This window comes from Gymnogyps californianus, chromosome 2 (assembly GCF_018139145.2).
Source record: "Gymnogyps californianus isolate 813 chromosome 2, ASM1813914v2, whole genome shotgun sequence".
Classification (NCBI taxonomy): domain Eukaryota; kingdom Metazoa; phylum Chordata; class Aves; order Accipitriformes; family Cathartidae; genus Gymnogyps; species Gymnogyps californianus.
Window position 1 is genome coordinate 150,373,217 of NC_059472.1, and position 20,929 is coordinate 150,394,145.

Sequence of the window (20,929 nt, forward strand, 5' to 3'; positions counted from 1 at the left end):
CAGAATAGCAAACCATATGCCATAGTATACAACCGTACAGAAAACACTACGATAATTAAATATCCATAAAACATAGAATATCTGTAGAAAAAGTAGAAAGTTCATTTTATACTTAAACCTTTCAAGCAATTTGAAGCATTTATCCATTTCATAACTCAGAAAAAAAGCTCTTTTCTAATATTTGAAGTTATTAAACAGTAATGTAAGAAAATCAGTGTAGAAATTTTTATTAAGCAGTGTGTCTATCTTAAACAGAGAAACATTAGTGCCTAATTAGTAGTATACCCATGCTCATTTTCTTCCAAAACCAACACATACCAGGATCGCAACATCCTTGGCTCTAAGCTAGTGCTTTTTTTTTTTTTTTTTATTACAAAATATCTGTCATCATTCTCTGCCTGAGGAATTAAAAACATTTGTCTTTGCAAGTACAGTTGACTTTAAGAAGTTATTGCTAGGAAAAACAGTCTTTCAAGTAAGACACCAGAATGCAGAAAGAAAGATTTGGCACTTCTGAAGCCTTGTAACAGGGAAAAACTATGGCAGATGGAGTTCGTTCTTCTGCTCTTACAGCTCTCTTCCAAAAAGGCTATGGACTGCCTTCTCTGAAACTTGATAGGATACTGAATAATCCTTCTAAAAATGTGTTAAAGGTCAAACAAATACCATGAGTTTCAGATACAGTTAAGCCCATCTTGGGGTAGGGATATGAACTAGATAACCTTTTGAAAGCTCTTCATGCCCTACTTTCTATACCTGAACTCCACAGAAATCAAAAGGTGAGGTTCGATAGCCTGTGATATGCACTGGCTCAGACCAGATGCTCTTAAGTAGTCTCAATTCTTATAATTAAAAGGCTTTGTCTTTTGAATGAAATTAATATGGCGTATTAAAGGATTGCAACTAGTGAACACTGAAGGTGCAGTTTCAAGAATTAAGTCTATTTTAAGATAGTGTGAGACTTAATAGGACATTAAAAGAACCGTTCACAGGGTCAGAGTTAAACGTACATTTAATACTTGGACCTGAAATGTACAAGATAACAATAAAGATGGTTGGAATACTTCAATGCCTTCTTGTTGTAACTGCAATAAAGTGACCATTCACTGATCCCCAAAATTTTCTATCTGCCTCAAGAAAGCTTTCTCATGAATTCTTTTTTATTAAAATCAGAAAGACCAACCCACCCTGCAATAACAAGCAACATGGTAACTAGAGCACGCAACTAGGAGAGCCAGTAGGAGAGCCAACTTTTCCAAACTGAGAGTATACTCAAGGTGAGTAAACCAGTTACTGTTGTGCTACCTTTGTCTTCTTTTGGGAGAACAAGCCAAAGGGAGCAAGTGAAGGAGTTTGGAAAGGTTTAGGTTTTGCCTCAATAAAAAATTAGAGCAAATGTTGAAATGTCAACGTTTCACAGATCCACACTCATTTCCTAGCCAGCCTTCCTTAATTCCCAATCCAGAAAGAAAACTAATTTAGCAACTGACCTAACATTTTGCTTAGATGCACACCACTGTCAGCCTATATTAGAAAGACAACTGCTGTTCCCCTTCCAGTGATCTTCTGAGCCACCTGAACAGACAGCTGCAGCAAAGCAATAGGGAGTCTGGGAATCACCGCACTTGAGAAACTTTGATGAAATTCTTTAGGCAAGCAAGTATTGCCAAGCACTGTTCCCCTGTTCGCTGCTTTTGTGTATCAACTACTGGAGAGTACTTGTGTTTACTTTTATATGTAAATTCTCAGCTATTTTTTAAATAATTTTGGCCAAGTATCAACATTATTACATCTTTTTCCAGAATAAGATAGCTGAAAGAAATGGAAAAAGGTGACTCTTTCAAACCTACATCAAAATAATCCCAATTTTAAGCTTCCTCTAGATAAGTGACTGACAAGGGTAACAAATTCTGCTCAATTATCTGTGAGTCTGCATATATTCACGGCACGGGTTACTACCACCTCCTGACTCATTTGAGACCTCAGAATTTCCTTCCAGCTTGAATTAGCTCTGTACTAGAGACTGAAGACATACTTACTATTTTGTAGGAGTGGAACATTTCTAACCAGCTGATTGGTCCCATTTTTCTGCTATAAGCAATTTTAACATTATCAGGGCAACTATGCATACTCCCATGGCATGCTTTGATTTCTTGTTGCTAATCAAGGACACTTCACTCAAGTATTATTCCAAACTTATTTTAGGTGGTACTTTAGTCCAACATATTTATGCGCAAAACACAATTTTAAATGGAGGCAAGCCAATAAAAGAAACAGCTTACTAGAATTTCAGTTGACTTTGTTAAAGGAAATTATTTTAAATTAATGTGGCTACTGAACTGTTGCCATACTTGACCTCAGAAAATATATTCCTTCTAATTTTTGCTGTGAACATTTATTTATTTAAGCTAAACTCCAGGTCTTGAATGTTGACCATAAAGAAGTCTCAGATTTCCTGCTACTATTTCGTACTCTTTTTTTCTAAACAAGGGCAAACAACATATGTTTGCTGCATTAGCGTTACACTGCCAAAACATCACTCTTAAATGAAATCATCTATGTATTTTTGGTAGAATCTTATTTAACAACTTCCACCCCTGACAGAAACAGAGTTAAAACAAGGCTGTTTTGTTTTCACTGAGGAACAGTTTGATCACTGGTTTACTAGATGGCGCTCAAAACATTTTTCCATATGCTCTTCTCAAAGAGAATCTGACTTAAATGTGGTTTACCTTCACCAGTGAATGAAGGCTTTTTTCACCAAACATATCCCAGAGGAAGGTCAGGTCTTCCTGGCTGTCCACATGTGGCTGCAGCTGGGCTGGCAATGCAGCTAGCAGCTCGTACAGACCTATAAAATGAAAATAAAACACAAAGTGTAATCTAGGGGTGATCTCATTAATTTCACTTAACAGTTCTGTGTAATTGGCTGCCTGGAGCATGTCATTTTAACTGAACAGGGAGTCTGGAGTATCCAGCATAACATTAACTTGTAGAAGCAAAAGGAACATTTAAAAAAAATTACTAAGAAGCAAGTATTAGCAGTGTACTTTTTACCTTGTCACAGTTGTCAAGCTTTTACATCCATATATATTTACACAAGGTTATGCAGAAAATTCATAAAGGTTTTGAAAAAAGGACAAAACCAGAAAAAACCATACATTCCTTTGCTTAATCGTTATTCCATTTCCCTTGATGTTAGCCAAAGAGTGAAATGAGTCATGAATAGGAAAAACTTCCTTAAAAGAACAGAAACTGGATAGGGTGGTCCATTAAAAAAAGGTTCGTGGTTTCTCTAAATATTTCTTGCTAATATATTGCTTAATTTTTTTTTATCCCGTGTTCAGTAGGAATCCACAGCAAGACAAAAGGAACTGCTCTGTTTTGCAGGATTAAATCTTAAAAAAAAAACAACCCAACACAGTTTTCCCAGAGACACATGCACACAGAAATATTTCAGTAACATTTTTAATTTGCAGGTATTTGAGATTCTCTGTAGGGTTAAAGCAATTGCTGTTCCCAGTTATTTGTGGCACACCTCACCAGCGGTCTCCGAGGGGCAGACAGTAGCACACTGTTCCACAGTAGCATACAGCATAAAATATCCATCATGCACACAGGCCATCAAACTGCTGTCCAAGAAATGTAGCAACAGTGTTTGCAGCAGCTCTCTTTAGGGAGGTAACCTGGCATGAGTTGATATCAATTCATAGCACATGTTTAATTTTCCAGTGGGATTACTTGGGGTAAAAAGGACAAAATGCCTTTTTCTCCTGTCTGCTGTCTACAAAAACACCAATAGTCTCCTGGGATCCAAGATACACGGTCCTGTTATTATTTTTAGTCTGAGTAAGTGCTGCTGTTCATCACAAGGACAGATTTACAAGATATTCTACTGGTAAAGAACATTGTTGTAAGTTACAGGTTACCTATCATTATTATGCCTATTATCTCCCTAAACTTACGATTTAGAATATTAATTAGCAAACATAATTTCACAACCTTTCCAGGCACTACACATCCCTTTCAAAATTACATACAGCACCTTCGGGATCCGATTATTTAATATTTTTGTCTTTTTACTGCCTCTCAGTAAAATATTCTGGTAAAAAATGTTCCTTCCAGATACATTCTTTTTGTGGTCCAAGTGTTTTTGGTGGTTGACATGCATTTCTCTTAGAATCTTGCTTTTATTTAAATCTGCTCTTGTTTATGCTTCAGAAATACTGCAAAAAGAGGATACAACTCAAACCACTACAATTTTGCACAGACAGAAAAAGAACAGAGCCTTGCCTAGCGAGATGCAGTCAGTGATTGAGCTGACACCCAGAGAACAGAGGTTTGAATGGGACTCTTGGCTCCAACTTTCCAGACTATTAGAAATTCAGCACTTAGCAAAAATGGTTATTTTTATCATGCAATTTATACTTCAAAAACATTTTCATTTAGAAAATTTAAAAATGCCTTTACACTCAGCCTTATATTTCTGCACATAGCCACTTTTGGTATTGCAAATACATCTACCTCAGAATAACTGGAAGACTGTTAGAAAATGGAATAGAAAGTTCAATGTAAGCTTACACTGAGGCATAACTGCTTAGGAACAATTCACATGTGCCATTCAGAAGAAAGTAAGTATTAACTTCAGCCACTCCCTTCAAATAGGAGATGTATAACAGAGTAAGCTTTCTTTTCCTTGATCCATCAGATCTGCTTAAATTTCACATACAATCAACTATAAAACTATTCTACCCTTGTAACTTGCTCCTCAAAGCTTTGATAATTAAATCCCCAGTGAAAATAAAATGAAAGTTCATGTTTCCTGATGGATTATTACAGTAGTGACACAGGGTGAGACTGAATGTGCCTATAATGAGACTTAGGTTTTATGCACAGAACTCCCAGAGAAAAATCCCGCCTGCCGGCACTCCAGGACCGACTAACCCTGCAGGTGCTTACACACATTAAGATTTCCACATCCAGCTCAGAAGTGTCTGTGGGCTTCACTTATTCATGTAGCGCTGAATTGCCCCTTCTAGGGAAACGGGTGTCCATGTCCCTAGTGCGCTACTCTAGCCTCAACAGCAACGCAGCTGATCTGTGCAACTCTCCTGGGGAAGCGGAGAAAATTAGACAGGTGCTGACTGATTTTATCCAACATCATGGCTATATTTCTAGTTCTGCCCTGCTTTGGCTCTACAGTCCAGTGTTTATAGCTTTCAGCCAGAGGGAAATCAGAATCCCACCCTTCTCTGCAGTGGCACAACCCGAGGACTACGCCATGCAGCATGCTGGAGAACACCACGCTCCTGCTCTTCAGACTCCTCTTGAAACTGAGCACTATGTAGCCAGGAATAAAAAAACCTCAATCAAGGAGTCAAATGAAAATCAGGCAGAAGGAGGACTTAGAGTATTTATTTGGGAAGGACAGAAGACAAAGATCTAATATATGTCTAAAGTTAAATTTGTGTAATTCCAGATCATCTGACTCAGCTATAGCCTCCTTCCAAACAGAAGGTAATGGCAGCAGAAGGTGCTAGCACCTGGAAAGGTTTACCTTTACAGACACAGTCTCATTTTTTCTTGTTCCTTCTGTGGTGCCCAGGACCACAGAATCAAAAATTTTCAGGTGGGCATTCAGATTTTTATGTATGAAGAAAACCAGTATGTGGATCTTCTACACACATCCCCTTCCAACTAAAACTTCACATTTTATTTGTGTCTCAATTACATAAAGTGTGTTGTTCTTATTCATTGCAGTGTGAAGAAACTGAAAATTGTGGCTGGCATATGACTTTACTAGCAAATGGGATTTAAAAGAAAGTGCGTGTGATATGGACAGGGACAAAATAATTTGTCAAGTTACTGTAAACTCGTAATGAAGTTGAAACCACTACATTGGCAACTACACATTGGCCTAATTTAAATTACCAGATCCGGTAACTTGTCACATCCATCTTTCCAACACCTGAAAGGCGGTACCTCAAATCTCTGCAGCCCTGTAAGGTGTCACTGTACAGAGAAGCTGTCACGCGGCAATAGAAGTAATCCAAACTTAACAGCAAAGAATGCTTCAGCCCAACCTCAAACCTCCTACAAAACTGCTAACTACCATCTCAGGTGGTTCAGTAAGCCAGAGCCAAAGGCCACTGAAATAAATGCAAGCTTCTCACTGGTTTTAGTACTGCCAGGCTGTTGAAACCAGATTTTTTTTTTTTTAATCTTCTCAGCAGCAATTCTAAAGACTAAAGTGATGCTATACTGAACACTTTTGACCACTTCTAAAAACAAAAATTAACTTTCAAAAAGGTCATAGCTATACACCCTATATTCAGATGAACTGTTTTGTAAATTAAAAATGCATGTTCATCATGTAAGCCATGGAATGAGATGTATCTCAGCACCTCAGAGCCGAATGCTACCGTTGTAAGCATGTGGCTGCCAGGCCTTGGTTGTGCTCTTGGTCTCAATTTGATGTTTCTCTTAAAGTCCCACCTCCTTGAGTCATATGACATGCATGGGCCTCCTATTAAAAAAAAAGTATTCAGCACACATTTTTGGGAAGATGCCCACAATTTAAATAAACACACAAAAAAAGCTTTTAAAAAACTATCTAGAAGTTGTGTTTAAAAAAAAAAAAATCATGAAAAGCCAAAAAAAAAATCCTGTTTGTTTTAATGCCTGATGTTGGCAACACTGTAAAGAGTCTTGCAAAAAAAAAAAAAAAAAAAAAAAAAAAATTTTTTTTTTTTTTTTTTGCTTTTTTTATACACGGTTGCTATTCTACTCAGGTTCTTGTAATTTTTTTTTAGTCTAGTTTGCCTAAATTTAACCAGCTTTTACATTTAAAAGGAATCATATGCCCACTGGGATTTTCTAATATCAAAATACTTCAGGTGTCAAAATTCAGTAAAGTAAACATGACTTACACAAGAAAAACTCATTTACTTCGATTTTTAAAAGCAGATCATTTATTCAAAGGTCCCAGAAGACCTGAGCATACATAAAAAAAATTAACAATGAGCTTAAACATGGAGATGTAAGACTATTTTGCAATTATAAGAGGGGAAGTAAGTCCGGTCAGTCCCACAGCTTGGGGGGTGGGAGGAATTGATCACAATGTAATCATCCCTGGACATTCCAAATCATTGAAACAGAGGAAGAAAAAGGGCCCCTTCTAGATTAAACAAGGTCACATAATCCAGTGGCAGTAATAGGACTCAATTCCAGATAAACAAGGGAGCTCCTAGTTTTAGATACTAGTATGCTGCTACTTACATTCATCACATTATATAAATTAGGTACAGTATCTAACACTTATGTGAACTAAGTAAAAGCTATAGCATGGAAATATTAATAAAAAGAGACAAGCATGGCACATAGGAATACTATAAAACTCTTGTAAGAGTGGAAGGGGGAGGGGGTTGTTTGAAGGTACTTATATAGTCTATTAAATCCGATTACCTGATTCAAGAATAAAGAAATCTAAAAGTAATAAATTAATACTGGACATACAATACACTTTTCATGAAATTTAGTTCAGCCAAGCAAAGTGACACAGGGAATTAAAAACCAATGACTAGATAACCTGGCCTACAGAAATAGTCCATGTAAACTATGTAGATAATCCATACGCATGTAGATAATCTAAATACACATACATAATCTAAAAATAAAATTTACAACAGCTTGTCATGGATAAACTACTCTAAAGATTTTGGACTTGTTGCAAGACCAAGTAAGATAAAATGGCTGCAGAATAAGGCTTGTAGCATTCTGCCAGCTTGGACTAAGGAAACAATTTCAAGGGAAAATCCAGCTATGTTTGACAACGCAGCACTGTTCCTGCTTAAAAAGATAACAGATAAATTCCAATTTGTTCTTTTAACACACTTAAGCTGTTCCTGTCTTCAGAGTATCTTCAGCTTTTCCTAAGCTTATTAATACAACTTAGTTTTATTCGATCTGAAGAACAGAGTGTATAACAATGGCAATTCCAATTTTAAAATGTGCAGGCTAAATTTGCACATGCAATAAGATTTAAGACTAAGCAGCAATGGAAAGCTTTTAAGTCAGAAACAACGGGACATAAAGAATTTTTCCAGTTCTAGAAAATTGCTTCCTTCATAGTGTTATATTCTATAGAAGACTGCTTGTTCCTAGGAGGAGAATAAATGGCTAAGCAATTGATGAAAGTGTTCCCGTACTGAACCACTCACACTGCAGATTCCAGATGCTCCACATTCTTGACATCAGAATGGAAAAATTTACTGTTAGTCTAGAGAAATTTAATATCACCATTCTTGTCATATCCTTCATAGCTTCATTATTAGGACAAGTCTGTGGAAGCTATAAACTAGTGCTAAATGATAAAAAATATGGTCTCTGCGTTCCATCACTCTTGCATATTACAAGAAAACACCAACTTTGTTTTGGTTAGCGTAAGGAAAGAAATGGAGACAAATGGATGTGCATTTGCTTTCATATATTAATTAATTTCCTGAATTAGCATTCACAACAATGATGCCAGACTTCAAATCAAAAATTTTTACAGTAACTGAGGGATAATAAACACTAAAGAACATATATCTAAGCCCAGAACAACACTGTAAAATTTTATTGTATTAATAAAATGGGACACATCAACCTTTAAATTTTCCACTTTGTCAAAGGTAAAATAATCAGCACCATTTGCTGCCATTTATAACAAGCTGACATTTTTTCACATTTGAACTGTACTTTACAGTTCTATAAAGGCTCAGACAACACTTGCCTTACACAAAAGCAAACAGCATTGCAGTAGAAACACTCATTCTGACATCCTGCTGCTGCATAATAAAATCAGTCACTTACAGCAAATATTGAAAATTATTTCATTCTGAAGTTTGAGATCAGTATTTATGCACAGGTTCAAATAAAAACATATGCAGTACACATATGCATTAGGATAGACATACTGCACTGTCCTATCAGACTCCAGTTGTAAAAAGACTATGTGTTCAATTTTATGTGTTACAAATAGTTCTTTTTTATGTTCTCTTAAGTAATTCCACCGAATATATGGGCTTCCTGACACTGCAAGAAGTTAAAGACTAATAATTTTTCTTTGCAGAACCACAGCGATTAACTCATTCCAGCATGTACCTTTTTTTAATTTTGCAGTTTAGTTTTTTTAAAAAAAGATTAATCTAATTTTCAAAGGTACAGAATACTGAGTAACTAGATAATCATGACAGGCAAGTGATCATCATCTTTGAAAAAAATACCTGTTTTGATTTATTTGCTAATTCACAAAAAAAGTAAAATGCTGAAATCCTTATGGATGGCACAGCAATAGAAATGTCAATGTTCTATTTTTTTCCTAATGAAAACAAGAATTTTGCCGCAAGTGTCCTCAAAAAAACCAAGATTACATACTCACTAAGGGCAATACAGTCTTTTAACCTAAAAGTTGTACCTAATTTTTATTCCTCCAAGCTACAGTAATTTGTTAACCCACCTTAAAACAACGTTATGACAGAAAATGTTGAAAGTGAGCAATCATTTAAGCCCACCACTTTTAAAAATATTATTTCCTTCAAAATGGAAAAGTCTTTAGTTTTGGAACTTGGCTCCCGGAGCTAAAGAATCCGCAGTTGTTTGAAACAGTTATTGGTCTTTTAGGATTTGTCTCAACATGTGTATTTCAGATTTAGCATACCACATACCGTTATGTTCTGATGCGAGTTAAATAGTTGATCCCTATTTGCATTCATACAGGGCAAGACTGTTGCTGCAGACTTCTTGCTTGTACGGCTCATCAAAGCTGCTTCAAAATCGAAACCCCTCAAAATGTAGTTAACTAGACACTGTGTCAGCAAGGATACTTTGAAAGTTCATAAAATGTACTTTCATGAGTATTCAAAAGCTCTCCTGCTGTCTGCAAGAATAACACATATATAAAACTGATTTAAAGTGACTTATCAAGCGCAAATTAATAAGCAGCTTGTGGAAAGCTCATAGAGATCTGATGTTCTTTTTCGTTTTTGAAAACTCTTGGCTCCTCTAACGAAGCCTGCATACTACGACACCTTGAATAACCTTGACTAATTGACTGGTCCTTTGTATAGACTCAGCTTGGTGAGTCTTTAGTATTTCTATCTACATCTTCATCAACACTAGAGGAGGCAACAGCAAGTACCTGGCAGTCAGTCAGGAAAAAACTCATTCCAGCACTAGGATGTCACTGGGCACACTTACCATGTTTAACTCTTTAGTCACAGTTTGCAAGGTTAAGAGACTTGGCACTGGGGAGGGGTGGCAAGGAATACTAAAAGTAGCATTTCACATTTGCAAAAGGAGGACACAATATCTCATTAAGAGACTGAATAAAGACTTCTAACAGCAGCAGCCAAGGCTATTTTCAACTCAGTTGTACCTAAAACTACTGGAAACACCATTTGATTACCACGTATCTCAACCTTTCATATTGTATCTTGAGAGTAGAAGAAAAAGTCCTACAATCCTAGGCAGTACTGATGCCGAAAAACATGCCAGTACATTATTTCAGCATTGTGATTCACTGTATGACTGAGTTTAAAGTTTAACACTCAAAACAAGTTATCCCATTACATCAATCAGTCATACATGCATACAGACACATACACTCGATATAAAAGTCTACAGAGGTATACAGGAATATAAAAAAGTTTAGAGTCAAGTACATCATCACCTTCTCTCTAAAGTAAGTTTAGAAAATTAAACTATTTGAAATAATTAACTATTTCATAGTTTATCCCTAAGATTAATATGCTGCATTATGGTGTTTTTTGGTTTTTTTTTTTTTTTAAACCAATGTGTTATTTTAAAAGCAAAATCATATTTGAACCCCTGTGTTCCACAACAGGCAACTAACAGCTAGCAGGGAAGCTTCTTACTACCTCTTAGTAGTACTAAATTTCCTTCAGATTAACAGCTTTAGTTTTATTAAATCAGCCAATACTTGACGTGATATTGGGCTGAGAAGCCACAGAACCTTTCATCTGACAGTAAATGCACACAATATGTATGCTCTGCTAGCTAACCTGGATGCTGGCACAGCTACACTTGAGGGGTACAGCATGGCAGTCTGCTCTTGGCAAAGGCATCACTAGGAACTGTCAACCATTTGTGTAATTACAGCTTTTGGTCCAACAAACATAGCTGTACATTTAAGCCTCTGGTTAGAAACAATATAGGCTGTCATACTTTCAAATTTACCACAAAACTACACATTGCTCACAAAAAAAAAAAAAAAAGAGTAAAAATTGTTGCAGCTGCCAGACCTTTTGAATTTAAATTTGTGTCCAAGAACTGTAACAGTTTTAAAGAGTTTACCATCAGTAAATATAATTGCACACATTTTGATTCCACACTGCTGAATTAGTCTAGCATAATATAAAATATTAAGCCAAAACAGAACAGTTTAGAGAAATTTCATTTTACTTTGAACAAGTTTTCCAACAGTCACCATAAATATGTTGATACCAAAATAAATACCCTTTCCAACACCAGCAAGTTGTATTTTTAAAAAGTAAATCTGATAGCAACTAGAGCTAGCCATACATCTCACACTTTCCCAAATCTTTCAAATTAACATTAGCCTACAAGCCATTTAATGCCTCTGGCAGCTGGAAATGGGGGAGAATTCAAGAATGTATGGTAAAATATTGGCTCTATTTATTAATTCAGTATAAGTTTTGCCTCAGCTAGCATATCTGTTTTCACGAAAATCTAGCCATATCTGTGCATTTCAACGTGGTGAAAAATTTAAGTAGCCTTGAAATTATGATGCAGCCAAAGGCATTTACATACTACACTTGTGGCAGCACACCTATGCCTAAGTCATAAGCAACGGTGTGAAGCAGGCAAGTGAAGGCTTTCCATCTGCTCCATTTCCACCGCAGCACGTCAGCAGGGAAGCAGAGGCACTTTGGAGCAGGATTCAATCTCCCTGCAAGCCTTTGCCCTGGCAGCCTCCGACGGAAGAGCTACTCCCAGAAATCTTTCCTTCATCAACTCTCCTAAATTCCCTTTCTCTTCATCTCATAACAATGAACCCAGATCTTTGGCCACCATTTTATGTTACTACATTTTTTAAACAGGCTGTAAAAATAGAACTCCCTGATTTCTATCTCCCTCCTCATTCTGAAAACTGGTTTACAAGGCTAGAATCTTTAGCCACTTCAGCTTAATTTGTCCTTCTTCCCCTACATATGTTTCTGATGTCCCCCTCTCAGCTCAGCTAACTACTCAACTTTTTCTTCGTGTTATTACTGTTTCTTTTTTTCTCTCCACCTTTTTATCCTTTTCATTATCAAGCATTCTTAGAAAAGATTATGTTAAAACTGGCAAGCTGATTAAAATGCATTAGTAGTAAACAAAGGGAAGACATCTGTATGAAAACAGTGAAAGCAAGGACAGCATCTTTTGGTGTTCAGATGAGTGCAAAATCGTCTTTGAACTTCGCATTGCTTGCAGTGGTCTCACTTCACTGGGAGGTAATCCATATGGACTATGGAGCTATCATATCAACATAATATTCTAGTAAAATATTTCTACCAGTATTCAGTACATCCACATCAACAGCATGCAGCTTCAAAGGTTGAGATAATTCTTAAAGAATCACAGAATACACTACTAAAAATGCAGTTTGGAAAAATACCCAACATTTAGAACAAATTTCATATCTTTATTTTGTATTATTACAAAACAGAGAAGAAAACACCAAAACCGGGAATACTTTAAAGGCCACGTGAACTTACAATTTGGATAGTAACAAATGTGTTGGGTTTTTTTAATTTAAAAAACTAACATGTATTCAGTTTTACAGGCTTGTAATACTGAAAAAACTCCACTATCTGGCACACCATTAGCTCCTATATGTACTCAAGAAGAAACTAATGTAAGCCCTGCACATTTTTTCTTTCTATAATTTACAATATTCAAATTCAAGAACTGCTTCTGACTTTCATTATATTTAAGCAATCTCACACAGTTTTACTTGGTGGTCAAACTTGGCCCATAAATGTGACAATACATGAATCAAAACCACAAAGTCTGCTTTGCACATTCGTGCGCTAGTTTTTAAGGAAAAACAGAAAAGCATTTTTAAACTCGTCAGCTGAGCAAGCTTGATACAGGGTTGAGAGGAAAGAAATCTGTAACAATTTTACGATGTTTTTCACACTAAAACAACACTTAAAGCATAATGATGTCATCTTGGCTCCACCAAAGTCAGCAATGAAGCTGCCATCAACTACTGTGAAGCCAGGACTGCAAACTTAAATCTTCCTAAATATATCAGATAAGTGAATGCCAGATCTTACAGACTTGCTTTACCTGCAAAAGTGCAAGTCTTCTTGCTCAGTCTTCAAACTCTATTTGATGGCCTTGCACACAGAGTTCAAGCAGACTTTTGCAACACAGAAAATATTTAAAGCTTCAGATGCAGCCTCAGGCAGAAGCTCAGTCTTTCTTTCAAGATGGTTGCTTTTAAGATAACTTTGACCTGACACTGACAGGACTATAAATCTTAAGGGAGGAGCAGGATCATGCACATGTTATAAACAACAAGTAATTTTTTTTATTATTATTACATAAAAATAGGGTTTCTATATGGCTAATGGAGAGTGGAAGAGAAAGAAGCATGTACACACATAAGCCTTTCTCCTCTGTATTAAAGAAGCCAGATCACACTGGTAAGGTACAAGATTAATTGCAAAGTCACTTGATGAATCTAAATTAATTAAAACAAATGTTTTAAACAAAACATTGCAAATACTGTAGCCATGCTTTTGATTTATCATAGTTTAAAGTCTGGTAAATGCCTCTCAAAACAGATTTAAGAGGCATGGTTTGTGTTCAGAAGAATACACAGGTTAAAATGTGGTATAACAAAAGCATGTGTAAGTATACGAAGGAAGCAGCTGCAAGGACATGGTGACATTCCTAACAAAGTCTGTTGACAAAGTACAAGCAATGTACAATTGACATGAGAAGGTCAACATTTAGTCTGATCAGATGTGGCCCATCATGAACACTATCCTGCTTTTGACAGTGGTCTGATGCCTAAGACTATATTTAAAAAAAAAAAAAAAAAAAAAAATCATCAATGCTTCCATACTAGCATCTGAGTTCCCAATAGCCCATGACTTGGCAACTTTTTGATATTCACAGATGATGCATTTCTATTTACTAGTCCTCAATGAATTCTTTCATTCATCTTTAAATCCAGGTTTACTTTTAATTCACCATGATATAACAGACACTAAAATAAGTTAGGTCGGGGTTTTGTTTGAATGCATTAATAAAACAGAGTCTTAGCAGACAGACTAAATGAAGTTGTATCCCTACCCTAAAGGTGCATTTTTGTTAGGTCCCCACCAAGTGACTTGTTAACTCCGCAGCATCCCAGATAGTCTTCTCATGGACTAGAGCAGTTTCAACTCATCACATGTCACACCACCAGTTTATGCAGGCAGGGCAAGAGGAAAACTGGTCTACCCACCAAGGAACACCAGAGGCAAGAAAATACAAAATTTTTTTGTGTTTCTCTTTTTTTAATCTAAGAGTGAGAGTAATAGCAGAAAAACAGGGCTCTGATTAGAAACCACCTGTATTATAACCAGGAAAGAAGCACAGTTTGATGTAATCATTCAAAAAATACTTAAATAGCTATCATCCCCATCAGGAAATACTGTAAAGAAAGTGGAAGAAAATAAGTAATTCTCTTTTCCCTCCAAATGCAAGTTTTTATTTAAAGAAACAATTTACAACTTGCAGCAGAAAACAAACTGGATTTAACAAGCAGTATTATTTAACAGCAAGATATTAATGGTACGTATCATATTTTATTACAGATTTCCTGCGAGAACGGAGATAGTTGAGCTTTATCACACACCATAATTATTAAAGGTGTATTTGGAGCACCATATGCATTAAATAGCACAGTAAAACATGTTTTAAGAGACACTTTAATACACACCAATTTTAAAATTAGGGTTTTTTTCCACTTTTTGGAGCCCTTTTCTTTCTTTATTCAGAGAGTATGTCTATGACTATTACTTTTGGACATATTAACATTCTTTAAACAATAAAACAAGCAAAATTGTCAGCATCAGGCACCAGTCATCACACATCCCCCTGCTGTTCATCTCAACATGTTCTTGAGACTTCTGAAATGTCAGAAAGCATTTGGTCAAGTAATAATTAAAAAAAAAAAAAAAAAATTAAGGCAGGTTTTGGAAGGACACAAAAGGTTGCGTGATAAAGAAAGCAAAGATCCAGAGTGGCAAATCAGCACAGAGTAGACCCTGACAAATCTTCCAAAATTCAGCTTTAGCATACTAAACAGCTTCAACTGCACTTATTTCCATGGGGGAAGGGGGAGAAAACAAAGTTATGTAGAGGTAGGGTTTGGTGAGATGATAGTCAAATCCCTTAAACACAGGAACAGGGAGACAAAAAAAAGCAAATAAAAACAAACACAACCCTCCCTCCCCATGATAATAAATAAATAAACACCCACCCACCCACCCAACTCTAAAGATTATTCTTTTCATCTAAGAGAAGTTTTACATGGACCTGAGGTGGGGGGGGGGGGGAGGGGAATCACTGCACTGTACAGTCTATTTAAAATAAGAATCAAATGCAGTTCCTTATATACATATATTTTGGATTCCTGACTTTAAATCTCCCTCTTCGTTTTCAAAATCCTGCTGTTACTTCTTGTGCATAAAACTATGTGATCTAGAATAACAAGCACAGGGGTGGAAAGCAAGGATCTTTGTATTGTAACCTCAGCAGAATCACCTATTTACCAAACACCCTCGAGCAAAACCACTAACTTTAGTTGTCCCTAAAACAGGGACAAAAATATTGTCAGAGAGAATGTATGCATAACAGCAAGATGAGATTTAACCTTTGAATATAGCCTAATATTGCAACGAAGAAGGTGAAAACTGGAAAGCTACATATCTGCACTCCCACTGCCCGCAGTCAGTGATAGGAACTGGACTCTGATGACGTGGAAAGCAAGGGAAGGAAGAGAATTTGAGGCAGTATTTTTCTTCTCCTAATTTGTTAAAGAAGTGTCAAAACTAAATAGTCTGTGTTCAGAAATAACTCCACTGATAACTGTAACTCACAGAGGGGATAGTCTAGACTGCTGCAAATATTAAGGCATGTATGATATCATCTTTGTTTTTCCTCCTCCTTTTTCAAGTTAACATTGTAGAAACCACGCTTAGAGATGAATCCAAATTCTTCAGATCCATACATAATATCTGTTCAGAGTTTTTCTTTTTGGGGGGTTGAGGATGGAGGGGAAGAAGGTGGCAGTAGGGCTTTTAAAAATTAATTTATTTTACCTGTGGTGTTTCATATGTCTAAATTAACTTCAGGGAGAAAAGGTTATATTTAAAGTCTTAAATTAAGCATCTGTTGAGACCATAATTAATTATCTTATCTGATGATTTCTTGAAATAGAGACCGTAGACTTAACAAATAAGATCTGGAGGAAACATGCAGTCCTCCTTGGCTTGCGTACCTGTGTCACTTCCAGATCCAGTTGATAACGCTGGCATGATTTAGTCTGCAGAGTATCACGCAGGAACGTCAGAGTAGCACTCTGCAGCCAGAAGGCAGAATTTAATTTCACTTTAACTGCTTGCAGCCAAGTTGTCTACAAAGATTTATGCTATCTCCCAGTTTCTCCTAGAAAGAACAGAAACAGAATTTTACAATTAAGAACATTGTTAAACTGTAAATTACTGCAGCTAACCAAATCCAATCATTATCACAAAATAAGCTTTCGATTTAAGACTCTCAAACCAAAAGTGCTTTGCATTTATTTATGACTGTTAAGATTTCCCCCCCCCAGGTGAAACAAGTTTTGTTTTTTTCAGTCTAGCCTATAATCCCATTCTGCTGTAAAAATAATTTAACACATTTCTCTCATGTAACTTATACTCTCTAACTCTAGCGTGTCAGCTATTTTGCAAATAAAGTCTAGGGTTATTTTATTAAAACAGTGAAAAATTTAAGTCACTCAAATTTTGCAACTATTTATCCCAGAAAAAAAAAAATTGCTTACTAGGATGGTAATTTATTCAGTGTTTCTACTTAACCTCCTTTCAATTTTCAGTTTTCAGTTCATTTAAGATCTGACATGCAATTTTTATTTGTAATCTGGAAATATAATCTAAATTTTAACTGAAGTTGTAAAAAGCAGGACTGGGGCAAACACTTCTCTAAGGTAAATAGCACTTTCATTTGTGGAGCTGATGGAGCCATTATCATGCAGACCATGTAAGGAATTTTTCTGTAATTCATTACTACAAAGTCAGTATTTTTTTTAAAGACATTTTTTATTAATTGCACAGGCCTACTGATACTAAATTTTGGGTCTTTCCTTTAACCAGTTCTTGAGGAAAACTCAGAGCAAATGTAACAAAAGTAAAAACCAATTTCAAATATAAGTGAATGTATTTAAATTCAGGTATGTTAAAATACGAAACTGGAACACAAACTTGTGAAAAGAAATTCAGAGTTAAGACTGGAAATGTTTACTAATAGCAGGGCAGGGGCTGATGTGTTTGCAGGGAGAAGGAAGGGAGAGGGGGAAGTAGAAGCTAACAGAAAACAAGATTTTTCTCCAGATTTCAGTAAACAAAAAGGATCCTTGAAGAAAGCAAGCAGCATAGTTCTGCTTTAGCATAAGAAAATAAACAAATAGAAGAGCGTTTTGCCGCTGCTGTTGCTGGTGTGGTTTTTGTTGTTTTGTTTTTTGTTTTTTTTAAAACACATTCATATTAATCAGAATTACTTTTGAAGTCATCTTGGCTCTGAAAGTGCATATTTTGGACACATTTGTACTTGGCAAGTCTTGTGGAAGAGTAATATACAGGTGCTGTAAACACTGTATGCTGTTCAAAATTTTGTTTTTCACCAAAAAAAAATCCCCACATTGCTAAAAGTATTGCAACATATTAAAGACCATCCACAAGATTTTGTTTAGTAAGTTTTAAATCAATTCTTAGATATAAGCTAGTTGTTAACTTGTGCCTAGGCATAAGCCTATAGTTTAAATAGTTTGGCAACTTTTTAAAGTTCTTTTTTTTCCTCCCCTAAGCGTTTACCCGAAAAAAGATTTTGCATGTCAGCTTTCAAACTCCAGTGAATTTGGGGTTTTTTTTATTAAGATGGCAAATACAGCAGAAGTTACAGCCCTGGATAACTTCTTCTATGATGAAAAGGACTGAGTAAAACTTTAAAAACTATCTATTAAGATTCTTTTAGGGGGTTGGGGTTTTTTTAGCTATAGAAGTTTGTGGTGAAGAAAAAAAGTAAGTTTTCACTAAAAAAGCATCAGCTTCCAAAAAAATATTTTGACATTCATCAAAACAGCACAAAGTCCATTAACTTAAAATTTAAAACAGAGATAAGGAAGTTAAGTATTTCAGAGTGAAAGCTCATCTTATGATGACAAAGTTGTAAAACATCTATATGCAAAGCTAGTCACGGTGCAGTTTAAAAGAAAAAAAAAGACACTGTAGCCAAGGACACGCTGTACCAATTAAGAACATATTCACCTTGCATTAATTCTGCTTGTTTTCTTTTTAACACATACATGCACCATAAAGGAGAAGTCAGGTTCTAAGCTCACTAACAGTCCCCAGCATGAGCACACCACTACATGCATATGAAGGATGGAGGCATTTTTAGTTTTCACATGTGTAAGAAACTGGTTAAAACAAAATGATTTACTATTAATGGGACATCTTTGATTTATATGCAGCTTAAAGTAGTTTCATCTATTAAAAAAAACCCCAAACCCCCCCAAACATGCAAGGCATTCTCATTATAGGTGCATTATTATTAATCAGAAATTCAGGTTCCTTAAGAAAAGTTCACTGTGAAATGTGGAAAGTCTTGTTGATCTACATACATGTCACGTATTTAAACTCGATCAGTTTATTTATTTTTCTTTATTTCACGGTAAATCATTCAATATAAAAAAAATTCAAGCTCCTTATTATTTAAGAAACTTATATACGGCATAAAGTTATTCCCCCCAGATCCTAAATATATATTAATGAAAAATAAATGACCTGATGAAATCCTTACCAGTAAAATGCTTAATATTTTGCTGGAATGGAACAGGGATTTTTTTTTTTTTTTCCTAACTTGCAAATTAAGCTACATTTTTGCAGTGATGATGTTATTTTCTTTGGCTCACTTTATTTAAAATGCTTTGGAAGTTTTTGCCGGAGCCCAGCCATAGGCATTGCTGACTGCTGTATGGAATCGATTTGCTGCAACACAGAAATACCAGCTGTTACAGTATGTCCTGAGAGGGATTACCGAATATTCTTAAATTGAAGTTCAATCCATCTTTCCATAAAAATTAGAAGCCAACGCCAGGAACGTAACAGCAGTATCAAGTGCACCTGAGGCATTTACAATACCCAGCAGGACTGTTACAACCAGCCTTTAAAAAGGGCTTATTTTTGAAATTTCATTATTCCAGTTGTACCTTGCTTCTATATATCACACCGTATCGGGTTTTGCTGGCACCCACCATGTGGAAACAGGGAAAGACGTGCAGTCCCGCGATACGCCGCTGAGTTTCCACCGGGCCCCGGGCCCCGAGCCCCCCGCGCGGCTCCCGCGCTGCGCCTGACACCTAGCGGCCGCGGGGGCGCCGGGCCCGGGGCGGAGGGCCCGCCCCGCCCCGCCCCGCCTGCCCAGGGTTGAACCTGCCACCCCCCCACGCCCCCGCCATGCTGCACGCCTCTTGAAAGCTCCAGAAAGGAGCTTCTCGAAAGGTACGGATGCGCTTCGATTACTTCTGCTTTTGATTATTTCGATTAAAAAAACCCAAATCGTTAATTAAAATCAAATAATAAATTACGTGATTTTAATTATTTCTGCCTGCGTTTACTTGCATAATGAAAGGCTTTTCTATTTCTAGGGCTTTCCGCTTGAACGACAGATAGTAAAAAGAAATAAAACTAGACGTCTGTAAAAGGAACAGAGATGTTTCCGTACCTTTCGATAACTCCTGCACACTATACAAGCGCATTCACCAAGCCAGACGCAGTTCTAGTTAGCTTCACCGCCAAGTTCATTAAGGTGACGTAACTTATCGGGGTGCCAAATCCCCCGGTTATAAACAGCCAGGATCGTGGCAGAAGCCTCCTGGGAACCGCTTCCAAAACTGCAAAATCCTAGAATTACAGCTCTCCAAGGGAACCGTTCTTCTGCATATCCCACAAATAAGAGAGGCCCCTTACCAAGGGATGAGGGGATAAACTGTGTTCCCGATCACCCACGTTGTCAATACAGGAGGACTAGTAACGATGGACAGAGGCAGTCAGATAAAACAAGAGAGTGGGAGGCAGTTGAAGAGTGCCAGGATGAACAGCCTTCCACATAATTTTAGCTTCTTTCTAGCATCCTATTACTTTTGAATGGAAGTGACTCCATTAGTCATGCACACATTTTATTTCAGTCAAGTTCATTTTTCTACAGAAAATGAGGTAGGAAAACTGATTAAAATTTGTCTTTATGGCAATCATCATGCATTTGGAGGCAGCATGCATGAAGTCTTGGTTCTACCTTTGACTCCCCATCTAAACCTCAATAAACTGCACAATATTTATTTCTGAAAGGTTACTTTACAAGTTACTTCATATTTTTGGCACTTTAATGAATATAAATTGATTTTTTTCACATTTAAAAAGCAGGCTGAAGTCTTTTGACTGATTTAAACCAGGTAAAAACATAAAATATATGAACCTAGCAATGTTACAAAGGGGACACACACACACGATGACTACGGGTGGGGAAATATAAAACCAGGTTGATACAAGAAACACTCAACCTGTTTTTCTAAAGGATGCTACAG

General features: G+C 36.5%; 1 protein-coding gene across 1 annotated transcript in view; it reads right to left on the minus strand.

Annotated features, from left to right (window-relative positions):
• Positions 1-19,193, minus strand: part of MPP7 (MAGUK p55 scaffold protein 7) — a 119,118-nt gene extending 99,925 nt beyond the window's left edge. The window contains exons 1-3 of the mRNA XM_050892318.1: positions 19,147-19,193; positions 16,568-16,734; positions 2,733-2,851 (exon numbers count right to left, since the gene is read on the minus strand). Of these exons, the coding sequence (XP_050748275.1) occupies positions 2,733-2,851; positions 16,568-16,604 (156 nt within the window). The 5' untranslated portion in view covers positions 16,605-16,734; positions 19,147-19,193. The remainder of the gene's footprint in view (positions 1-2,732; positions 2,852-16,567; positions 16,735-19,146) is intronic.
• Positions 19,194-20,929: the final 1,736 nt, after the last annotated feature.